This window comes from Spermophilus citellus (assembly GCF_964194105.1).
Source record: "Spermophilus citellus genome assembly, chromosome: 2".
NCBI lineage: Eukaryota > Metazoa > Chordata > Mammalia > Rodentia > Sciuridae > Spermophilus > Spermophilus citellus.
The window spans coordinates 247,308,903-247,329,182 of NC_138183.1; the positions used below are offsets into that span (position 1 = coordinate 247,308,903).

The following is a 20,280-nucleotide window of genomic DNA, read 5'->3' on the forward strand; positions in this document are numbered from 1 at the left end:
AGCAGGAGGAGGGTGGTCAGGGCATTTCTGCCTGCCTCCCAGTCGGGCGGTGCTGGGCCTGCTGTGGCTCTTGGCTACAGCCCCAAATGGCAGCACCTCCTCTATCTCCCACTCATGCTGAATGGACCTCAGGAGCTCCATCCCTTGCCCAGGCCCCTTCAGGCCCAGGGTTAGTCCCGGTTTCCTACTGTCCCTAGGGGTCTCACCACCTCTTTTTGGCTCTTTTGCTCCCACCCACCACTTCATAAACAGTCCCTTTGCCAGCAGCTTGGGAGGCTGAGGCAGGAGGATCACGAGTTCAAAGCCAGCCTCAGCAACTTAGAAAGATCCTTTCTCTAAAATATTAAAAAAAAAAAAAAGGACTAAGGATGTGGCTCAATGGTTAAGCGTCCCTGGGTTCAATGCCCAGCACCAAAAAGTAAAAAAATAAACAGTCCCTGGATTGAATTTTCTTTGGTTGAACTATCTTCAAGTGGAACTGAGCTTGCCGAGGGAGCCTGACAGACGTGGAAAGGATTTTGAGTTCCGTGGGTAAGAACCCAATGTATTTCAAAGTGATTCAGTTTTCTCGCGGACCCCCTAACCACACCACCGTCCACCCACAGTCACGCTGCCTAAAGTCCTTGAGGCCACAGTCCTCGCTACTGCGGCTGCTGGAGCTCCGAGGGAGGACATGGAAGAGCCCAGTCCAGCCTGTCCCCACCTGCTGATGCTGCTCTCACCCTCAGATGCAGGAGCTGGGGTCTCAGGGCAGGAGATGGCAAGTGTGAGGCCCTGCCGGACTTTGAGAATAACTTAGACCATTCCCACCAGGGGCTGGGGGAGGGCCGGGAAGACAATGATGAAGACACCGCGTGGGGACCAGGAGCAGAGGGGTTACCGAGAGCAGGCAGGTGGGGCCGGACAAAAGGACCCAGCTGGAATGTGCCCTCTGGTGCCACTCCCGCCCTGTGCCTTCTTCCACGCTGACCCTACTATGGCTATGATAGTGCAGGAGGGAGGCTCCCGGCTCTGTGGTCACTGCCTCCCACCTGGGCCTGGTGTGAAAGAGGCTACGAAGTTTCTGGATGGCCTGTTGCTGCTTCTCCCTTATCCCATCCACCACCCCCGAAGCCCCAGCCACTGAGACCTGCCTGGATAATGAAGGGACCTTTTCCACATCCATCACCTCATTTGGTCTCATCTCGTCACAAGGTACTCAAAACCCATTCTCTTTTAGCTCAGTAGCAGAGCACCTGCCTAGGATGTGCAAGGCCTTGGGTTTGATTCCCAGCAATACACACACACACACACACACACACACACAAATTCATTAAATGGATGGACACTGGGGACCACCACTGACCTACATCATCCTTCCTCAAGCTAAAAAATAAAAATAAAAAAATGTTTCTATATTACTACAACCTGCATAGTCGAGGGCACCTCTTCAGCTGTGTACACAAGTGCAGCTCCCTGTCGCCTACTTGCCCCACCTCCAGACACAAGAGCCACCCATCTCAGGTATCATGCACACTCTGTCCCCTTCTCCCCACACCCCCTGTCAGAGTTCAGGGAGGCAGGACTCAGGCTTCCAGTTGGGAATGAATGAAAGGGGCACCATTGGAGGGTACTCAGACCCAATGAGGCCAGAAGGCAGCATGTCCCTGGGGTTGCTGTAGAAGAGGACACCATAGCCACGCTCTCCGTAAGTACACTTGTGGCCGTGACGTGAATGCTACGCACTTCCACGTGGTGCCCTTCTTATGAAGCACTAAACACCCAGGATAGAGTGTCCTAATCTGAAATGATCCAAAATCCACAACTTTTGAACCACTGACAGGATACCATAAGAGAAATATCCCACACCAGGATACTTCATTTCATGCACGAAATTACTTAAAATATTATATAAAATTATCTTCTGGCTACTTGCAGAAGGTGTACTTGAAACAAATGAAATTGGTGTTTAGAGTTGGGTCCTTACACCCCAACCCTCTAGCCTTTCTTGATTCCTCAGCAATGGTGCCGTCAGACTAATAATGAGAATCAAAAAGCGAAGAACGGGGCTGGGGCTGGGGCTGGGGCTGAGCCGTAGAGCACTCGCCTAGCACGTGCGAGGCCCTGGGTTCTATCCTCAGAACCACATAAAAATAAATAAATGAAATTAAGGTATTGTGTCCATCTACAGCTAAAAAATACATTAAAAAAAAAAAAGCTAGGAACTCCTCCTGCAACCTATGGGGACGCCATACACTAAAGTCACTGACAAAACTCGAAATGGGGCTGTGGTGTGGCTCAGCGGCAGAGCGCTAGCCTAGCACGTGCGAAGCCCTGAGTTCAATCCTCAGCACCACATAGAAATAAATAAATAAAGGTATTGTGTCCAATGACAACTAAAAAAATAAATATATATTTAAAAAAATACCCACAATGGCACGAGGTGAATCCAGTCTGCACAGTCGGGCTGGGTGCGCAGCCTCCCCCCAGCTTCATCCCCCCAGCACAGAACACAAAGGCACTAGACGTCAGGGTTAATAACAGCTTTATTTGCATCATACAGCATCACTTTCTTACATTCTCAATTAATTTGCCATTAAAGTGCCAGAAATTTTCTGAATCATGAAAACATTTGTTAAAAAAAAAAGAAATCAGAACTATCATCAGGAACATGGCGGTCATGAATAAAACATTTCTCTTACAAAACACAGAATAGAAGTCCCTCTTGTTGAGCCAGTGGGTTGGACAATTTGCAGTTTCTAATTCCCTCTCACCTCACCTTTGAGCACTGAACTGGCTGGGACCACCACCCCTGGGGGAAAAAGCTGTGCTAAAGACCCCCCAAACCACACCCAGACTCTGGCTGTCACCTCCTCTGGGCCATCACATCCAGGTGCTCTGTTTGAATAGATCTGATCTTAGGATCAATGCTGATCTTCCCACCCCAACCCTGCTGCCTTTACCCCACCCTCCCCTACTAACAAAAGCCCAAAGTCATTACAATGAAAAAAAAATGGGTTTCCATTACCCCCAACACTAACAATGTTCAGTAAAAACGAGGATAATAAACACAAAAGCTGGCTTTAGTAAACAGGAGCTCTCAGCGTTCAATGCAAAAAAAAAAAAAAAACTGAACTCTTAAAGGCAAAATAACTGTTGACTTTGCACACGGCTGGATGAACTTGGAACTCTTCTGTAGAGTTCCTGGAGCCTGTCGGTGGTTGGTTTTTCAGCACCTGCCACCACTGGGAGAGGCAAGATCTTTGCATTATTGCTGAGGCTGTTGGGGTGTTTCTCTTTGCAGTTTATAAACAAAGACACCCAAGCAGATGTATTTATATAGATATATATATACACACATACAGAGGCCCTCTACTCTTTCTTTGTGGAAACCGCCAGCTCAACCTCGGGCAGCTGGATGCCGACCTTAGTACCACTGTCGTTGCTAGAAGAAGAGGACAGTCGGGACTTCTTAGAGGCCAGGGACACTCCACTCCCCTGTAACTTGCCTGCCTCATCATCGCTCCCGGTCACCTCGTAATGACCTTTGCTCTTTGACCCTATTCCACCAAAGGTACCGAACTTCAGCTTTCCATGCTTCCCTTTAACTTTCCCACCTTCCAGGGACATTTCTCCACCTTCAAACTCTAAAGTCCCCGTGGGGGTGGAAGGGGCAGAGAACTCCCTTTCATCACTGAAAGAATTCGAGCGGTGCCGCGGCTTCTTACTTTTAAATAGGGAGAATTTGCCTTTGGGTGAAGATACCTCGGCCTCTGCTTCTCCTTCCAGGGAGCCCAGGCTGGCCTTGGAACTCTTCAGGTCACCTTTGGACCCAGAGATGGATGCTTCTGGCGAACCTGTGACGCCACCTTTCCCTTTAGGTTTGGAAAAATTAAACTTGGGCATTTTGATTTTGGACTTTTTAAGTTTTACTTCGGATTCTTCCCACTCGCCTTCTCCAGCACAGGCCTGCACACTGGCCTCCACTTTCGGGAAGTTGATATCCACCCCCACTTCTCTGCCAACCAGCTCACGGCCAGAGAAGGTAAATTTGGGGATCTTCATCTTGGGGAATGTTACTTTTCCAGATCCACTTTCCAAGTGACCTTGAGGCCCAGACACACTCAGCCCAGGACCCTGGAGTCCAATCTGACCTCCTTTCACTCCTCCTTCTACCTTTGGTCCTGAGCAATGAAGGCCCCCAGCAAGTTTAGATGCATCCAGGTTGAGAGCAGAGGAGGCCTGGGGTCCCTTCCACTCCACCCCAGATCCTTTAACACTCATATGCCCTTCACCCAGGCTGATATCTGGGGCACTGATACCACCTGAAACATCCACACCGCCTTTGATTTTTGGGCCCTTCAAGCTGACACCAAAATCTGACTCAGGAGATGCCACATTGAAGGAAGGCCCTTTTACATTGATGTCAGAAACAGCTCCATGGAAACCCATTCCTGAACCTTTCAGATCACCTTTGATTTCAGGACCCGAAATCTGCCCAGTTGGGAGTTTGACATTCACACCTGGCAGGTCCATAGCACATCCAGGGGACTTGATTCCAGGCATGTGGAGATTGCCGTCCAGGCCCTGAACACTGACACCCGGCAGACTTCCTGCGACTGTGGGGCCTTTCATCTCACCAATGGCCCCGAGGCTCCCTTTCACTTTTGGTCCTTCCAAGTTCAAGTCTACATCTGGTGCTGAGATCTGAGGCCCTTTCAGGTTCACATCCATGCCTGGCCCCTTTAGCTCTCCACCAACTTGTGGCCCCTTGATGTTAATGTCCAAGTCAGACCCTGGAGTGGAGATGTCAAACTGGGGCAGCTTCATTTGGGGAAGTTTAATACCACCTTCGGGTGCCTCCAAGCTTAGATCAGGAGCACCTACGGATATTTTAGGACCCTTGATGTCACCAGAGACAGCTAGATCTCCCTGGAGGCATGGTCCCTTCAGTGTCACGTCTGGTGCCCCGACATTAAACGTTGTGGCAGTGATCCCCGGCACTTTCATACCATCTCCTCCCACCTGCACCTTTCCACCGACACCTCTGAGGTCCAGCCCTGGGGCCTGCACCTTTATGCTTGGAGCCGATGCATCCAGGTCTCCCTTCAAACTTGGTCCTTTCAAGTTTAGGCCAAGATCAGGCCCAGAGACTTTTGGCATAGAGAGGCTGACTGAAGGCAAGTCTATTCCTGGCCCCTTCAGAGAGACATCAGGCCCTTCAAGCTTAACATCTGGTGTGCTCAAGCCTCCTTCAAGAGAGGGCAGCTGGGCATTGAGCTCGGCTGCCCCACCCTCCATTTTCACACCAGGGACACTGATCTTGGGCATCGAAAAGTGGGGGAACTTGATTTTTGCTTCCGGACCATGCAGATCTACATCTGGTCCTTCCAGTCCCACACTGGGGACATCACCCTTTATCTTTGGTCCTTTCAAGTTAACATTCACATCAGGCATGGAGACTTGAGGGGCAGAAATGCCAAAAGATGGTGCTTTGATTTTAGCATCTGGGCCTTCGATGTTGATATCAGGTGTGCCTAAGTTGGCCTGTACCCTGGGGCCTTTCAAGTCGCCCTCTATTTTTGGCCCTGTCACATCCACACCTGGCATCTTGAACTTGGGACCTTCCACATTAATTCCTGGTGAAGAAATATTTAGATCAGGTGCCTGGATTTCACCCTCCAGCTTGGGGCTAGGGAGCGGGGCCTCAGTTTTAAATTTAGGTGATTTGATGTCAAACTCTACATCTGGGAAGTACATTTTTCCAAACATAGTCTTCTTGGTTTTGGGAGACTTCACATCGACTTTGAGTGCAGCATCTGGCCCCGTGACATTGACATCTACATCAGGAGCTTTGAGACTGGCATCGATCTCAGCCCCAGGAACATTCAAATCAAATCCCTGCTTTTTGGCCTTAACTTTAGGACCACTCATGTGAATTTTAGGCATTTTAAATTTACTTTTCTTGCCCTTGCCACCAACACTAATTTCAGGAGCTTCAACATTCAGTTCTGCCTCAGGAAGAGTCACATCGAGTGAAGGTGACTTGATGTCAGCTTTCGGACTTTTTGCCCCAAATCCAAACTTGGGTTTCTTAAACTTAGGAATCTTAACATCTGGCCCCTCAATGTTAATATCTGGGCTTTCCATGTGTACATCTAAGCTTGGAGCTTCCAAATCAACTTTGGGCCCCTTGAAGTCCATATCACCACCTTCTAGCTTGGGGCCAGAAATTCCAATTTTTGGTGTCTTAAGATGCAAATCAACATCAGGAACAGTCACTGTCGGAGCAGATATATCCAGTGATGGCATCTTCAAATTAGGGCCACTGAGTTTGGCATCAGGGCCTCCAAAATCCAGACCTGGACCTTTCAGGTCTACTTCTGGGCCTTCAATCTTAGGGCCAGACACATCAAAATCTCCTTTTACTTTGGGTCCTTTCAATTCCAGGTCAACATCAGGCATGGAGATCTTAGGAGCCTTGATATTTATCTCTGGCATCTTGAACTTGGGACCTTTCAGCTTAGCATCTGGACCTTCAATATTTACATCCGGGACAGCAATGTCTACCTTGGGCCCTGAGACATCAATGTCAGCCTTGGGCAGGTTCACGTCCACATCAGGACCCTCTCCTTTGAAGCCAGGCATGCTGAACTTGGGCATTTTCACCTTGGGCATCTTCAGGTGCCAGTCTGGGCCATGAGCATCCACATCTGGGGCACTGATGTCCACTTTGGGGCCTTTGATGTCAATTTCAGGACCCTTGAGGTCACCTTCTACTTTGGGTAGAGAAACATCCACATCGCCCTTTACTTTGGGGCCTTTCAGGTTAAGGTCAATGTCAGGCATGGAGATCTTGGGGGCCTTGATGTTCATCTCTGGCATCTTGAACTTGGGACCTTTCAGCTTTCCTTCTGGCCCTTCAATGTTCACATCTGGAACCTCGATGTCCACCTTGGGCCCTGAGACATCAATGTCAGCCTTGGGCAGGTTCACGTCCACTTCAGGACCCTCTCCTTTGAAGCCAGGCATGCTGAACTTGGGCATTTTCACCTTAGGCATCTTCAGGTGCCAGTCTGGCCCATGAACATCCACATCTGGGGCACTGATGTCTACCTTGGGGCCTTTGATGTCAACTTCAGGGCCTTTGAGGTCACCTTCCACTTTGGGCAGAGAAACATCCACATCACCTTTCACCTTTGGACCCTTCAGATTCAGGTCAACTTCAGGCATGGATATTTTGGGGGCCTTGAGATGCAGGTCAGGCATTTTAAACTTTGGACCCTTCAGTTTCCCTTCCGGACCATGAATGTCAATGTCAGGAGTGTCTAAGTCCAGCTTAGGGCCTTTGATATCCACTTTTGGGCCCTTCAAATCTCCTTCAGGTGCAGGAATAGAAACATCCAAATCTCCTTTTATCTTAGGTCCTTTCAAGTTCAAATCAATGTCACTCATGGAGATTTGGGGAGTTTTGAAATGGACATCAGGCATCTTAAATTTAGGACCTTTGATTTTCCCTTCAAGGCCTTCAATATCCACCTCTGGCCCTTTCAGATCACCTTCCACCTTAGGTAGGGAAAGGTCCACATCTCCCTTTACCTTTGGCCCTTTGAGATTTAAGTCAAAGTCAGGCATGGAAATCTTGGGAGCTTTGATATTCATCTCTGGCATTTTAAATTTGGGCCCTTTTAATTTTCCTTCTGGACCTTCAATATTGACATCAGGAACATCAATGTCCACACTGGGGCCCTTGATATCAATTTCAGGGCCCTTGAGGTCACCTTCTACTTTGGGTAGAGAAACATCCACATCACCCTTCACTTTGGGACCCTTTAAGTTAAAGTCAATGTCAGGCATGGAGATCTTGGGGGCCTTGATGTTCATCTCCGGCATCTTGAACTTGGGACCTTTCAGCTTTGCATCTGGACCTTCAATGTTCACATCTGGAACCTCGATGTCCACCTTGGGCCCTGAGACATCAATGTCAGCCTTGGGCAGGTTCACGTCCACATCAGGACCCTCTCCTTTGAAGCCAGGCATGCTGAACTTGGGCATTTTCACCTTGGGCATCTTCAGGTGCCAGTCTGGGCCATGAGCATCCACATCTGGGGCACTGATGTCCACTTTGGGGCCTTTGATGTCAATTTCAGGACCCTTGAGGTCACCTTCTACTTTGGGTAGAGAAACATCCACATCGCCCTTTACTTTGGGGCCTTTCAGGTTAAGGTCAATGTCAGGCATGGAGATCTTGGGGGCCTTGATGTTCATCTCTGGCATCTTGAACTTGGGACCTTTCAGCTTTCCTTCTGGCCCTTCAATGTTCACATCTGGAACCTCGATGTCCACCTTGGGCCCTGAGACATCAATGTCAGCCTTGGGCAGGTTCACGTCCACTTCAGGACCCTCTCCTTTGAAGCCAGGCATGCTGAACTTGGGCATTTTCACCTTGGGCATCTTCAGGTGCCAGTCTGGGCCTTGCACATCCACATCAGGGGCACTGATGTCTACCTTGGGGCCTTTGATGTCAACTTCAGGGCCTTTGAGGTCACCTTCCACTTTGGGCAGAGAAACATCCACATCACCTTTCACCTTTGGACCCTTCAGATTCAGATCGACTTCAGGCATGGAGACCTTGGGGGCCTTGAGATGCAGGTCAGGCATTTTAAACTTTGGACCCTTCAGTTTCCCTTCTGGACCATGAATGTCAATGTCAGGAGTGTCTAAGTCCACCTTGGGTCCTGAGACATCAATGTCAGCCTTGGGCAGGTTCACGTCCACTTCAGGGCCTTCTCCTTTGAAGCCGGGCATGCTGAACTTGGGCATTTTCACCTTGGGCATCTTCAGGTGCCAGTCTGGGCCCTGAACATCCACATCTGGAGCATCAATGTCCACTTTGGGGCCTTTGATGTCAACATCAGGACCCTTGAGATCACCTTCTACTCTAGGCAGAGACACATCCACATCACCTTTCACCTTAGGACCCTTCATGTGCAAATCAAAGTCAGGCATGGAGATCTTGGGAGCTTTGATGTTCATCTCGGGCATCTTGAACTTGGGACCTTTCAGTTTTGCATCTGGACCTTCAATATTCACATCAGGACCTTCAATGTCCACCTTAGGCCCTGAGACATCAATGTCAGCCTTGGGCAAGTTCACATCAACCTCTGGTCCTTCTCCCTTGAAGCCAGGCATGCTGAACTTGGGCATTTTTATCTTGGGCATCTTCAAGTGCCAGTCTGGGCCATGAACATCCACATCTGGAACATCAACGTCCACTTTGGGGCCTTTAATGTCCACTTCAGGAACTTTAATCTCACCTTCCACTTTTGGCAGAGACACGTCCACATCGCCCTTCACTTTGGGGCCTTTCAGGTTAAGGTCAATGTCAGGCATGGAGATCTTGGGGGCCTTGATGTTCATCTCTGGTATCTTGAACTTGGGACCTTTCAGCTTTCCTTCTGGCCCTTCAATGTTCACATCAGGACCTTCAATGTCCACCTTGGGCCCTGAGACATCAATGTCAGCCTTGGGCAGGTTCACGTCCACTTCAGGACCCTCTCCTTTGAAGCCGGGCATGCTGAACTTGGGCATTTTCACCTTGGGCATCTTCAGGTGCCAGTCTGGGCCTTGCACATCCACATCAGGGGCACCGATGTCCATTTTTGGACCTTTGATATCAACTTCTGGACCTTTTAGATCTCCTTCAATCTTGGGGAGAGAAGCATCCACATCACCCTTCATCTTGGGGCCCTTCATGTTCAAGTCAATGTCAGGCATAGATATTTTGGGAGCCTTTAAATGCATTTCTGGCATCTTAAATTTGGGTCCCTTCAATTTACCCTCTGGGCCTTCTATATTAATATCAGGAGTGTCAATGTCCACTTTGGGGCCCTTAATGTTCACCTCAGGACCCTTTACATCACCTTCCACTTTTGGCAGAGAAACATCCACATCACCCTTCATTTTGGGGCCCTTCAGGTTTAGATCAAAGTCAGGCATGGAGATCTTAGGGGCCTTGATGTTCATCTCAGGCATCTTGAATTTGGGACCCTTCAGTTTTGCATCTGGACCTTCAATGTTGACATCAGGGACATCAACGTCTACACTGGGGCCAGAAATGTCAATGTCAGCCTTAGGCAGGTTCACATCCACTTCAGGACCCTCTCCTTTGAAGCCGGGCATGCTGAACTTGGGCATTTTCATCTTGGGCATCTTCAGGTGCCAGTCTGGACCATGAACATCCACTTCTGGGGCACTGATGTCCACTTTAGGGCCTTTGATATCAACGTCTGGCCCTTTCAGATCCCCTTCAAGTTTGGGTGGAGAAATATCCATATCACCTTTCACCTTGGGACCCTTCAGATTTAAGTCAATGTCAGGCATGGAGATCTTAGGAGCTTTTATGTTCATGTCAGGCATCTTGAATTTGGGACCTTTTATGCTTCCTTCTGGACCTTCCACATTGAGTTCTGGGCCCTCAACATTCAGAGTGGGACCTTCTATGTTGATGTCGCCTTTTGGTAGATCCACAGCCATTTCTGGACCTTCTGCTTTTAAGCCAGGAACACCAAATTTGGGCATTTTCATCTTGGGCATTTTCACATTCAAATCTGGACCATGAACATCTACTTCAGGTGCATTAAGGTGGACATCTGGTGCCTGAATATCCACTTTGGGACCTTTAAATTCTCCTTCTAAAGTTGGACCTGCAACATCTAAATCTCCTTTGACTTTATGACCTTTCAAATTTAACTCCACATCAGGCATAGACACTTTGGGAGATGAGATACTCAAGAAAGGCATTTTAAACTTAGATCCTTTCACTTTTCCTTGAACTTCAACTTCAGGAGCATTAAGATCAACTTTTGGGCCAGTTACATCAATATCTGGCTTTTTAGCTTTAATATCCACCTCAGGTGTCTGAACTTTGGAGCCCGAAAAATTAAATTTGGGAAGTTTAAAACGAGGTTTCTTTGACTTGCCTTCAATATTGAGCTTCGGACCAGAAATGTCTACTTCTGGGCCTTTCACATCCAGTTTGGGAGCTTTGATGTCACCCTCCAGTTTTGGCCCAGAGATATCAACATCTCCCTTCAGCTTTGATCCCTTCAAATTCAAGTCAATTTCTGGCATGGAGATCTTGGGCATGTTTACATGCGTTTCAGGCATCTTTAGTTTGGGACCTTTTAATTTGCCTTCTGGGCCATGAATGTCAATATCTGGAACATCTACGTCCAATTTTGGGCCTGTTATGTCAAGTGTAGGTCCTTTCAAGTCACCTTCTACATTTGGAAGTGAAACATCCACCTCTCCTTTCACTTTAGGGCCTTTAAGATTAAGGTCCAAATCTGGCATTGAGATCTTGGGGGCCTTGATGTTCATCTCAGGCATCTTGAACTTGGGACCTTTCAACTTTCCTTCAGGTCCTTCAATACTAACATCAGGACCTTCAATGTCCACCTTAGGCCCTGAGACATCAATGTCAGCCTTGGGCAAGTTCACATCAACCTCTGGTCCTTCTCCCTTGAAGCCTGGCATGCTGAACTTGGGCATTTTTATCTTGGGCATCTTCAAGTGCCAGTCTGGGCCATGAACATCCACATCTGGAACATCAACGTCCACTTTGGGGCCTTTAATGTCCACTTCAGGAACTTTAATCTCACCTTCCACTTTTGGCAGAGATACGTCCACATCGCCCTTCACTTTGGGGCCTTTCAGGTTAAGGTCAATGTCAGGCATGGAGATCTTGGGGGCCTTGATGTTCATCTCCAGCATCTTGAACTTGGGACCTTTCAGCTTTCCTTCTGGTCCTTCAATGTTCACATCTGGAACCTCGATGTCCACCTTGGGCCCTGAGACATCAATGTCAGCCTTGGGAAGGTTCACGTCCACTTCAGGACCCTCTCCTTTGAAGCCAGGCATGCTGAACTTGGGCATTTTCACCTTGGGCATCTTCAAGTGCCAGTCCGGGCCTTGTACATCCACATCTGGGGCACTGATGTCCACTTTGGGGCCTTTGATGTCAACATCAGGACCCTTTAAGTCACCTTCCACTTTTGGCAGAGAAACATCCACATCACCTTTCACCTTAGGACCCTTCATGTGCAAATCAAAGTCAGGCATGGAAATCTTGGGGGCTTTGATGTTCATCTCGGGCATCTTGAACTTAGGACCTTTCAACTTTCCTTCAGGTCCTTCAATACTAACATCAGGACCTTCAATGTCCACCTTAGGTCCTGAGACATCAATGTCAGCCTTGGGCAGGTTCACGTCCACTTCAGGGCCTTCTCCTTTGAAGCCGGGCATGCTGAACTTGGGCATTTTCACCTTGGGCATCTTCAGGTGCCAGTCTGGGCCCTGAACATCCACATCTGGAGCATCAATGTCCACTTTGGGGCCTTTGATGTCAACATCAGGACCCTTGAGATCACCTTCTACTCTAGGCAGAGACACATCCACATCACCTTTCACCTTAGGACCCTTCATGTGCAAATCAAAGTCAGGCATGGAGATCTTGGGAGCTTTGATGTTCATCTCGGGCATCTTGAACTTGGGACCTTTCAGTTTTGCATCTGGACCTTCAATATTCACATCAGGACCTTCAATGTCCATCTTAGGCCCTGAGACATCAATGTCAGCTTTCGGCAAGTTCACATCAACCTCTGGTCCTTCTCCCTTGAAGCCGGGCATGCTGAACTTGGGCATTTTTATCTTGGGCATCTTCAAGTGCCAGTCTGGGCCATGAACATCCACATCTGGAACATCAACATCCACTTTGGGGCCTTTAATGTCCACTTCAGGAACTTTAATCTCACCTTCCACTTTTGGCAGAGACACGTCCACATCGCCCTTCACTTTGGGGCCTTTCAGGTTAAGGTCAATGTCAGGCATGGAGATCTTGGGGGCCTTGATGTTCATCTCTGGCATCTTGAACTTGGGACCTTTCAGCTTTCCTTCTGGCCCTTCAATGTTCACATCTGGAACCTCGATGTCCACCTTGGGCCCTGAGACATCAATGTCAGCCTTGGGCAGGTTCACGTCCACTTCAGGACCCTCTCCTTTGAAGCCGGGCATGCTGAACTTGGGCATTTTCACCTTGGGCATCTTCAGGTGCCAGTCTGGGCCTTGCACATCCACATCAGGGGCACTGATGTCCATTTTTGGACCTTTGATATCAACTTCTGGGCCTTTTAGATCTCCTTCAATCTTGGGAAGAGAAGCATCCACATCACCCTTCATCTTGGGACCCTTCAGATGCAAATCAATGTCAGGCATGGAAATCTTGGGGGCCTTGATGTTCATCTCTGGCATCTTGAACTTGGGACCTTTCAGCTTTCCTTCTGGTCCTTCAATGTTCACATCAGGACCTTCAATGTCCACCTTGGGTCCTGAGACATCAATGTCAGCCTTGGGCAGGTTCACGTCCACTTCAGGACCCTCTCCCTTGAAGCCAGGCATGCTGAATTTGGGCATTTTCATCTTGGGCATCTTCAAATGCCAATCTGGGCCATGAACATCAGGAGCATTAACATCTATTTTGGGGCCCTTGATATTTACATCTGGTACTTTTATTTTACCTTCTACCTCAGGCACAGACACATCCACATCTCCCTTAATTTTGGGTCCTTTCAAATTTAGATCAACATCAGGCATAGAAATATTGGGGGCTTTGAAGTGCATATCAGGCATCTTGAACTTAGGGCCTTTCAATTTTCCCTCTGGTCCTTCAATATCAACTTCTGGCCCACTGATATCCATATGTGGCCCTTTGAGGTCTCCTTCCAATTTTGGAACATCCACATCCACCTCTCCCTTTACCTTGGGACTCTTTAAGTGTAGATCAATATCTGGCATGGAAATTTTAGGAGCTTTAAAGTGCATGTCTGGCATCTTAAATTTAGGACTTTTCCATTTACCATCTGGGCCTTCCACAGAGACTTCTGGGAGATCAGCATCTAATTTGGGGCCCTTGACATCCACTTCAGGACCCTTTAACTCCCCTTCAAGCTTTGGAACAGATACATCAATGTCTCCTTTGACTTTAGGTCCCTTTAAGTTAAAGTCCACATCAGGCATGGAGATCTTGGGGGCATGAAAGTGCATCTCAGGCATCTTAAACTTTGGACCCTTCAGCTTCCCTTCTGGACCCTCAAGGCTCACATCTGGAACGTCAATGTCCACCTTGGGCCCTGAGACATCAATGTCAGCCTTAGGCAGGTTCACGTCCACTTCAGGACCCTCTGCTTTGAAGCCGGGCATGCTGAACTTGGGCATTTTCATCTTGGGCATCTTCAGGTGCCAGTCTGGGCCATGAGCATCCACGTCTGGGGTGCTGATGTCAACTTTTGGCCCTTTAATGTCCACATCTGGCACTTTCATCTCACCTTCTATCTTGGGTACTGTCACATCCACATCCCCTTTGACTTTGGGGCCTTTCAAGTGTAAGTCCACATTAGGCATGGAGATCTTGGGGGCCTTGAAGTGCATGTCGGGCATCTTAAACTTGGGGCCTTTCAACTTTGCCTCAGGACACTCCAAATCAACATCAGGCACTTCCACATCCACACTGGGACCTTTCAAATCTCCTTCCAATTTTGGCACAGATACATCCATATCACCCTTGACTTTGGGTCCTTTCAAGTGTAAGTCCACATCAGGCATGGAGATCTTGGGGGCCTTGAAGTGCATGTCGGGCATCTTAAACTTGGGGCCTTTCAACTTTGCCTCAGGACACTCCAAATCAACATCAGGCACTTCCACATCCACACTGGGACCTTTCAAATCTCCTTCCAATTTTGGCACAGATACATCCATATCACCCTTGACTTTGGGTCCTTTCAAGTGTAAGTCCACATCAGGCATGGAGATCTTGGGGGCCTTGAAGTGCATGTCGGGCATCTTAAACTTGGGGCCTTTCAACTTTGCATCAGGACACTCCAAATCAACATCAGGCACTTCCACATCCACACTGGGACCTTTCAAATCTCCTTCCAATTTTGGCACAGACACATCCATATCACCCTTGACTTTGGGTCCTTTCAAGTGTAAGTCCACATCAGGCATGGAGATCTTGGGGGCCTTGAAGTGCATGTCAGGCATCTTAAACTTGGGGCCTTTCAACTTTGCATCAGGACACTCCAAATCAACATCAGGTACCTCCACATCTACACTAGGACCCTTGATATCAACTTGCGGACCTCTGAGATCACCTTCCAGTTCTGGCATAGAAGCATCTATCTCGCCTTTCAGTTTGGGTCCCTTCAAATTCAAGTCCACATCTGGCATAGATATCTTGGGAGCTTTGATATTCAACTTGGGCATCTTAAATTTGGAGCCTTTCAATTTTCCTTCTGGTCCTTCAATATCCAAATCAGGGGCATCAATATCCAAGCTGGGTCCAGACACATCAATGTCAGCCTTGGGCAGTTTCACATCCACCTCTGGGCTCTCTGCTTTGAAGCCGGGCATGCTGAACTTGGGCATTTTCATCTTGGGCATCTTCAGGTGCCAGTCTGGGCCATGAACATCCACGTCTGGGGCATCAATGTCCACTTTGGGCCCTTTGATGTCCACATCTGGCACTTTCATCTCACCTTCTATCTTGGGCACTGTCACATCCACATCCCCTTTAACTTTGGGACCTTTCAAGTGTAAGTCCACATCAGGCATGGAGATCTTGGGGGTCTTGAAGTGCATGTCAGGCATCTTAAACTTGGGGCCTTTCAATTTTCCTTCTGGGCATTCAATATCAATATCACCAACATCCACATCCATCTTAGGGGCTTTCACATCAACTTCTGGACCTTTCAGGTCTCCCTCCACTTTGGGAAGGGAAACATCCACATCAGTTTTCAGTTTAGGAGCTTTCAGATTAAGTCCAACATCTGGCATAGAAATTTTGTGTGTCTGTATATTCATACTTGGCATCTTGAACTTGGGGCCCTTTAGTTTCCCCTCTGGAGCTTCAATATTCACGTCTGGAGCCTCAATGTTCACTTGGGGTCCTGAAACATCAATGTTGGCCTTAGGAAGATTCACATCCACTTCAGGGCCCTCTCCTTTGAAGCCAGGCATGCTGAACTTGGGCATTTTCACCTTGGGCATCTTCAGGTGCCAGTCTGGTCCATGAACTTCCACATCTGGTGCATTGATGTCCACTTTGGGGCCTTTCACATCAACAGAAGGAGCTTTGATCTCGCCTTCTATTTTGGGGGCTGTAACATCATAATCTCCTTTTACCTTAGGACCTTTTAAATGCAAACCAACATCTGGCATGGATATCTTCTGAGGCTTTATGTTCATTTCCAGCAGCTTGAATTTGGGACCTTTGAGTTTTGCATCTGGACCTTCAATATTCACATCTGGAACTTCAACATCCACCTTGGGTCCTGAGACATCGATGTTGGCCTTAGGCAGATTCACATCGACATCGGGACCCTCTGCTTTGAAGCCAGGCATGCTGAACTTGGGCATTTTCATTTTGGGCATCTTCAGGTGCCAGTCTGGGCCATGGACATCCACATCTGGAGCATCAATGCCAACTTTGGGCCCTTTAATGTCAACATCTGGCACTTTTATTTCACCTTCTACGTCAGGTAAAGACACATCCACATCTCCCTTTACTTTTGGCCCCTTAACATTCAAGTCCACATCAGGCATGGAGATCTTGGGGGCCTTGAAGTGCATCTCAGGCATCTTAAACTTGGGACCCTTCAGTTTCCCTTCTGGACCTTCAAGGCTCACATCTGGGGTTTCAATATCAACTTTGGGTCCAGCAATGTCAATGTCGGCCTTGGGCAGTTTCACATCCACCTCTGGGCTCTCTGCTTTGAAGCCAGGCATGCTGAACTTGGGCATTTTCATCTTGGGCATCTTCAGGTGCCAGTCTGGGCCATGAACATCCACATCTGGGGCATCAATGTCCACTTTGGGCCCTTTGATGTCCACATCTGGCACTTTCATTTCACCTTCTATCTTGGGCACTGTCACATCCACATCCACATCCCCTTTGACTTTGGGGCCTTTCAAGTGTAAGTCCACATCAGGCATGGAGATCTTGGGGGCCTTGAAGTGCATGTCTGGCATCTTAAACTTGGGACCCTTTAGCTTCCCTTCCGGACCCTCAAGACTCACATCTGGAGCCTCAATGTCCATTTTTGGTCCTGAAACATCAATGTCAGCCTTGGGCAGGTTCAAATCCACATCTGGACCCTCACCTTTGAGGCTGGGCATGCTGAACTTGGGCATTTTCATCTTGGGCATTTTCAGGCTCCAGTCTGGACCTTGAACTTCCACATCTGGTGCTTTGATGTCTACCGGGGGACCTTTGATGTCACCCTCTATTTTGGGGGCAGACAGATCTAGATTTCCTTTCATTTTTGGCCCTTTGAGATCCAGGTCAACATCTGGCAAAGACATCTTTGGAGCCTTGAAGTGCATCTCAGGCATCTTAAATTTTGGACCTTTCAACTTCCCTTCTGGCCCTTCAAGGCTCAGGTCTGGAGCACTAATATCTACTTTTGGTGCAGAAATGTCCACATCTGCCTTGGGAAGGTTCACATCCAATTCTGGGCCTTCTCCTTTGAGGCTGGGCATGCTAAATTTGGGCATTTTAATCTTTGGCATTTTCAGGTTCCAATCAGGACCATGAACATCAACATCTGGGGCACTGACATCTACTTTTGGACCTTTCAGATCCCCTTCTATCTTTGGCACTGTAACATCGTATTCTCCCTTTACCTTGGGACCTCTCATATGCAAATCCACATCAGGCATGGAGATCTTGGGGGCCTTGATGTTCATCTCTGGCATCTTAATCTTGGGACCCTTCAGATTTCCTTCAGGTCCTTCGATATTCACATCTGGAACGTCAACATCCACCTTGGGTCCCGAGACTTCAATGTTGGCCTTAGGGAGGTTCACATCCACATCCGGGCCCTCTGCTTTGAAGCCGGGCATGCTGAACTTGGGCATTTTCATTTTGGGCATCTTCAGGTGCCAGTCTGGGCCACGAGCTTCCACATCTGGGACATCAATGTCCACTTTGGCACTTTTGAGTTCAACGTCGGGAACTTTAATGTCACTTTCGACCTTTGGCACTGTGACATTATATTCTCCTTTCACACTAGGGCCTTTCAGTTCTAAGTCCACATCTGGCATGGAGATCTTGGGAGCTTTGATGTTCATTTCCGGCATTTTAAATTTAGGCCCTTTCAATTTGCCTTCTGGTCCCTCAATGCTCACGTCTGGAGCACTGATCTCTACCTTGGGCCCAGAAATGTCCACATCAGCCTTCGGCAAATTCACATCCACTTCTGCACCCTCTGCTTTGAGCCCTGGCACACTAAATTTGGGCATTTTCATCTTGGGCATCTTCAGGTGCCAGTCTGGGCCGTGAGCTTCTACATCTGGGACATCAGTGTTCACTTTCGGGCCTTTCAGTTCTCCTTCCAGCTTTGGAACTGTGACATCATACTCTCCCTTCACCTTTGTACCTTTAACATGCAAATCTACATCAGGCATGGAGATCTTTGGTGTCTTGACACTCACTTCAGGCACCTTAATATCAGGACCTTTAAGTTGGCCCCCCAGGCCCTCCATCTTGACATCTGGAGCTTCCACGTTGACCTCTGGCCCTGAAATACTGACATTTCCTTTGGGTAGAGTCATTTCTACATCTGGGCCTTCCCCTTTGGCCCCTGGAGTGCTGAACTTGGGCATTTTCATCTTGGGCATTTTCAGGTTCCCGTGAACTTCCACATCTGGGGCACTGATGTCCACTTTGGGGCCTCTGACATCAATTTCAGGGACCCTGACTGTCCCTTCTACTTTTGGGAGTGTGACATCCACACCCCCTTTCCCTTTAGGTGCAGCCACGTTTAAGTCCACATCTGCCATAGAGATCCTACAGGTTCCTGTTTTCCCAGAAGGACTGCCCAGCTTGGGGCCTGTCAAGGTCCCCTCTAAGTTTGGTGTCTCTATGTCCACTTTGGAGCCTTTAACTGCCACTTGAGGGCCTTTAACATCACCTTTCACCTCAGGAGTAGAAACCTTAATATTTCCTTTTAGTTTAGGGGACCCAAGACTGAGATCCACATCCTGCATAGAGATTTTAGGTTTCTGAATAATCATTTCAGGAGTCTTGACTTTAGCACCCTTCATCTTCCCTTCCAGCCCACCAGTAGAGATCTCAGGTAGGCTCACATCCCCAGAGGGCCCAGGAAGAGTCACTTCACCTGTAGGCAGTGTCACATCAATGCCAGCTCCCTCGCCCTTTGAACCTGATGCAGAGAATTTAGGGACTTTCATCTGGGGCACATTCAGTTTGCCCCCAGGCCCATGAATATCAACGTCAGGGGCTCGAATTTCCACACCGGGGGCCATGATGCTGCCCTCGATTTTGGGAGCAGAGGCATCTATTCCTATGCTTCCCAGCGGCTTAGAACCTTTCAGGCCTAAGTCACCCTCAAGTGACGGCCCAGCCATCTGAGGGCCTTTCAGCTTCCCATCAAGCCCCGCAATATTGGCAGAGGGGGCACTGACTTCCAGGTGAGGGGCTTGGATATTCCCACCAATGGTCAAGCCGGGCTTGCCGCCCTTATGCCCTACAGAGAATTCAGGCGCAGAAACATTCAATCCTACCTCTGGTGCCTGGCCCTCGGGCCCGGCAGACACACCAAATTTTGGCATCCTCATGGTAGGAATCTTAATTTTGCCAGTATCGCAGCTCTGGGGGGATGGGCCCTGCACCTCTGCTACCCGACCCTCAAGAGCAGATGAGATCTCCACTCCTGGAACTTGGATGCCTCCTTTGCCACCCAAGCCTGAGCCCTTTGCACTGACACTGACACCGGTGCTTCCCACCTTTATACCAGGCACAGTGACCTGGAGTTTCGAGTGGCCAGCACTCTGAAGCTCTGGTCCCGAGGCAGAAATGGCCCCTGCCTGGATGTCGACGGCAGCACCCGTGGTTGGAGAGACCCCTGAGCCTGAGGGCAATCGGATCACTGTCTTTCCAGGCTGGGTCTCCACATCCACATTGGGGATTTCAGTCACTTCGTGCCTTGGAATCTTGATCATGAATTCAGGGCTGCTGATGTCGATGTCCTTGGATCCTTCCCGGCCGGTCACATCCACAGTGTAGGCTGTGACCCTTCTGGTCACTGTGATGGTGCGGCTCTGGGTCTCCCCGAGGTCCCCTTCCACTCCATCCTCCGACTTCAGCCGAGGCTTGATCTTTGTGGTGTAGATGCGCTGGTACTCCTCATCATCCCCGCTCTGCAGAAAGACACGCCCCGCAGA

At 48.8% G+C, this 20,280-nt stretch overlaps 1 protein-coding gene across 4 annotated transcripts in view; it reads right to left on the minus strand.

Moving 5' to 3' along the window:
• AHNAK (AHNAK nucleoprotein) overlaps window positions 1-20,280 on the minus strand; it is a 97,527-nt gene that overhangs the window by 64,021 nt on the left and 13,226 nt on the right. For 2 of the 4 annotated variants that reach the window (XM_081281289.1, XM_081281290.1), the window contains exon 5: window positions 2,508-20,256. The exons of the other annotated variants lie outside the window; for them this stretch is intronic. In XM_081281289.1, the coding sequence (XP_081137415.1) occupies window positions 3,352-20,256 (16,905 nt within the window). In that variant the 3' untranslated portion in view covers window positions 2,508-3,351. Of the gene's footprint in view, window positions 1-2,507; window positions 20,257-20,280 lie in introns of those variants that run through there. 4 annotated transcript variants of the gene reach the window in all.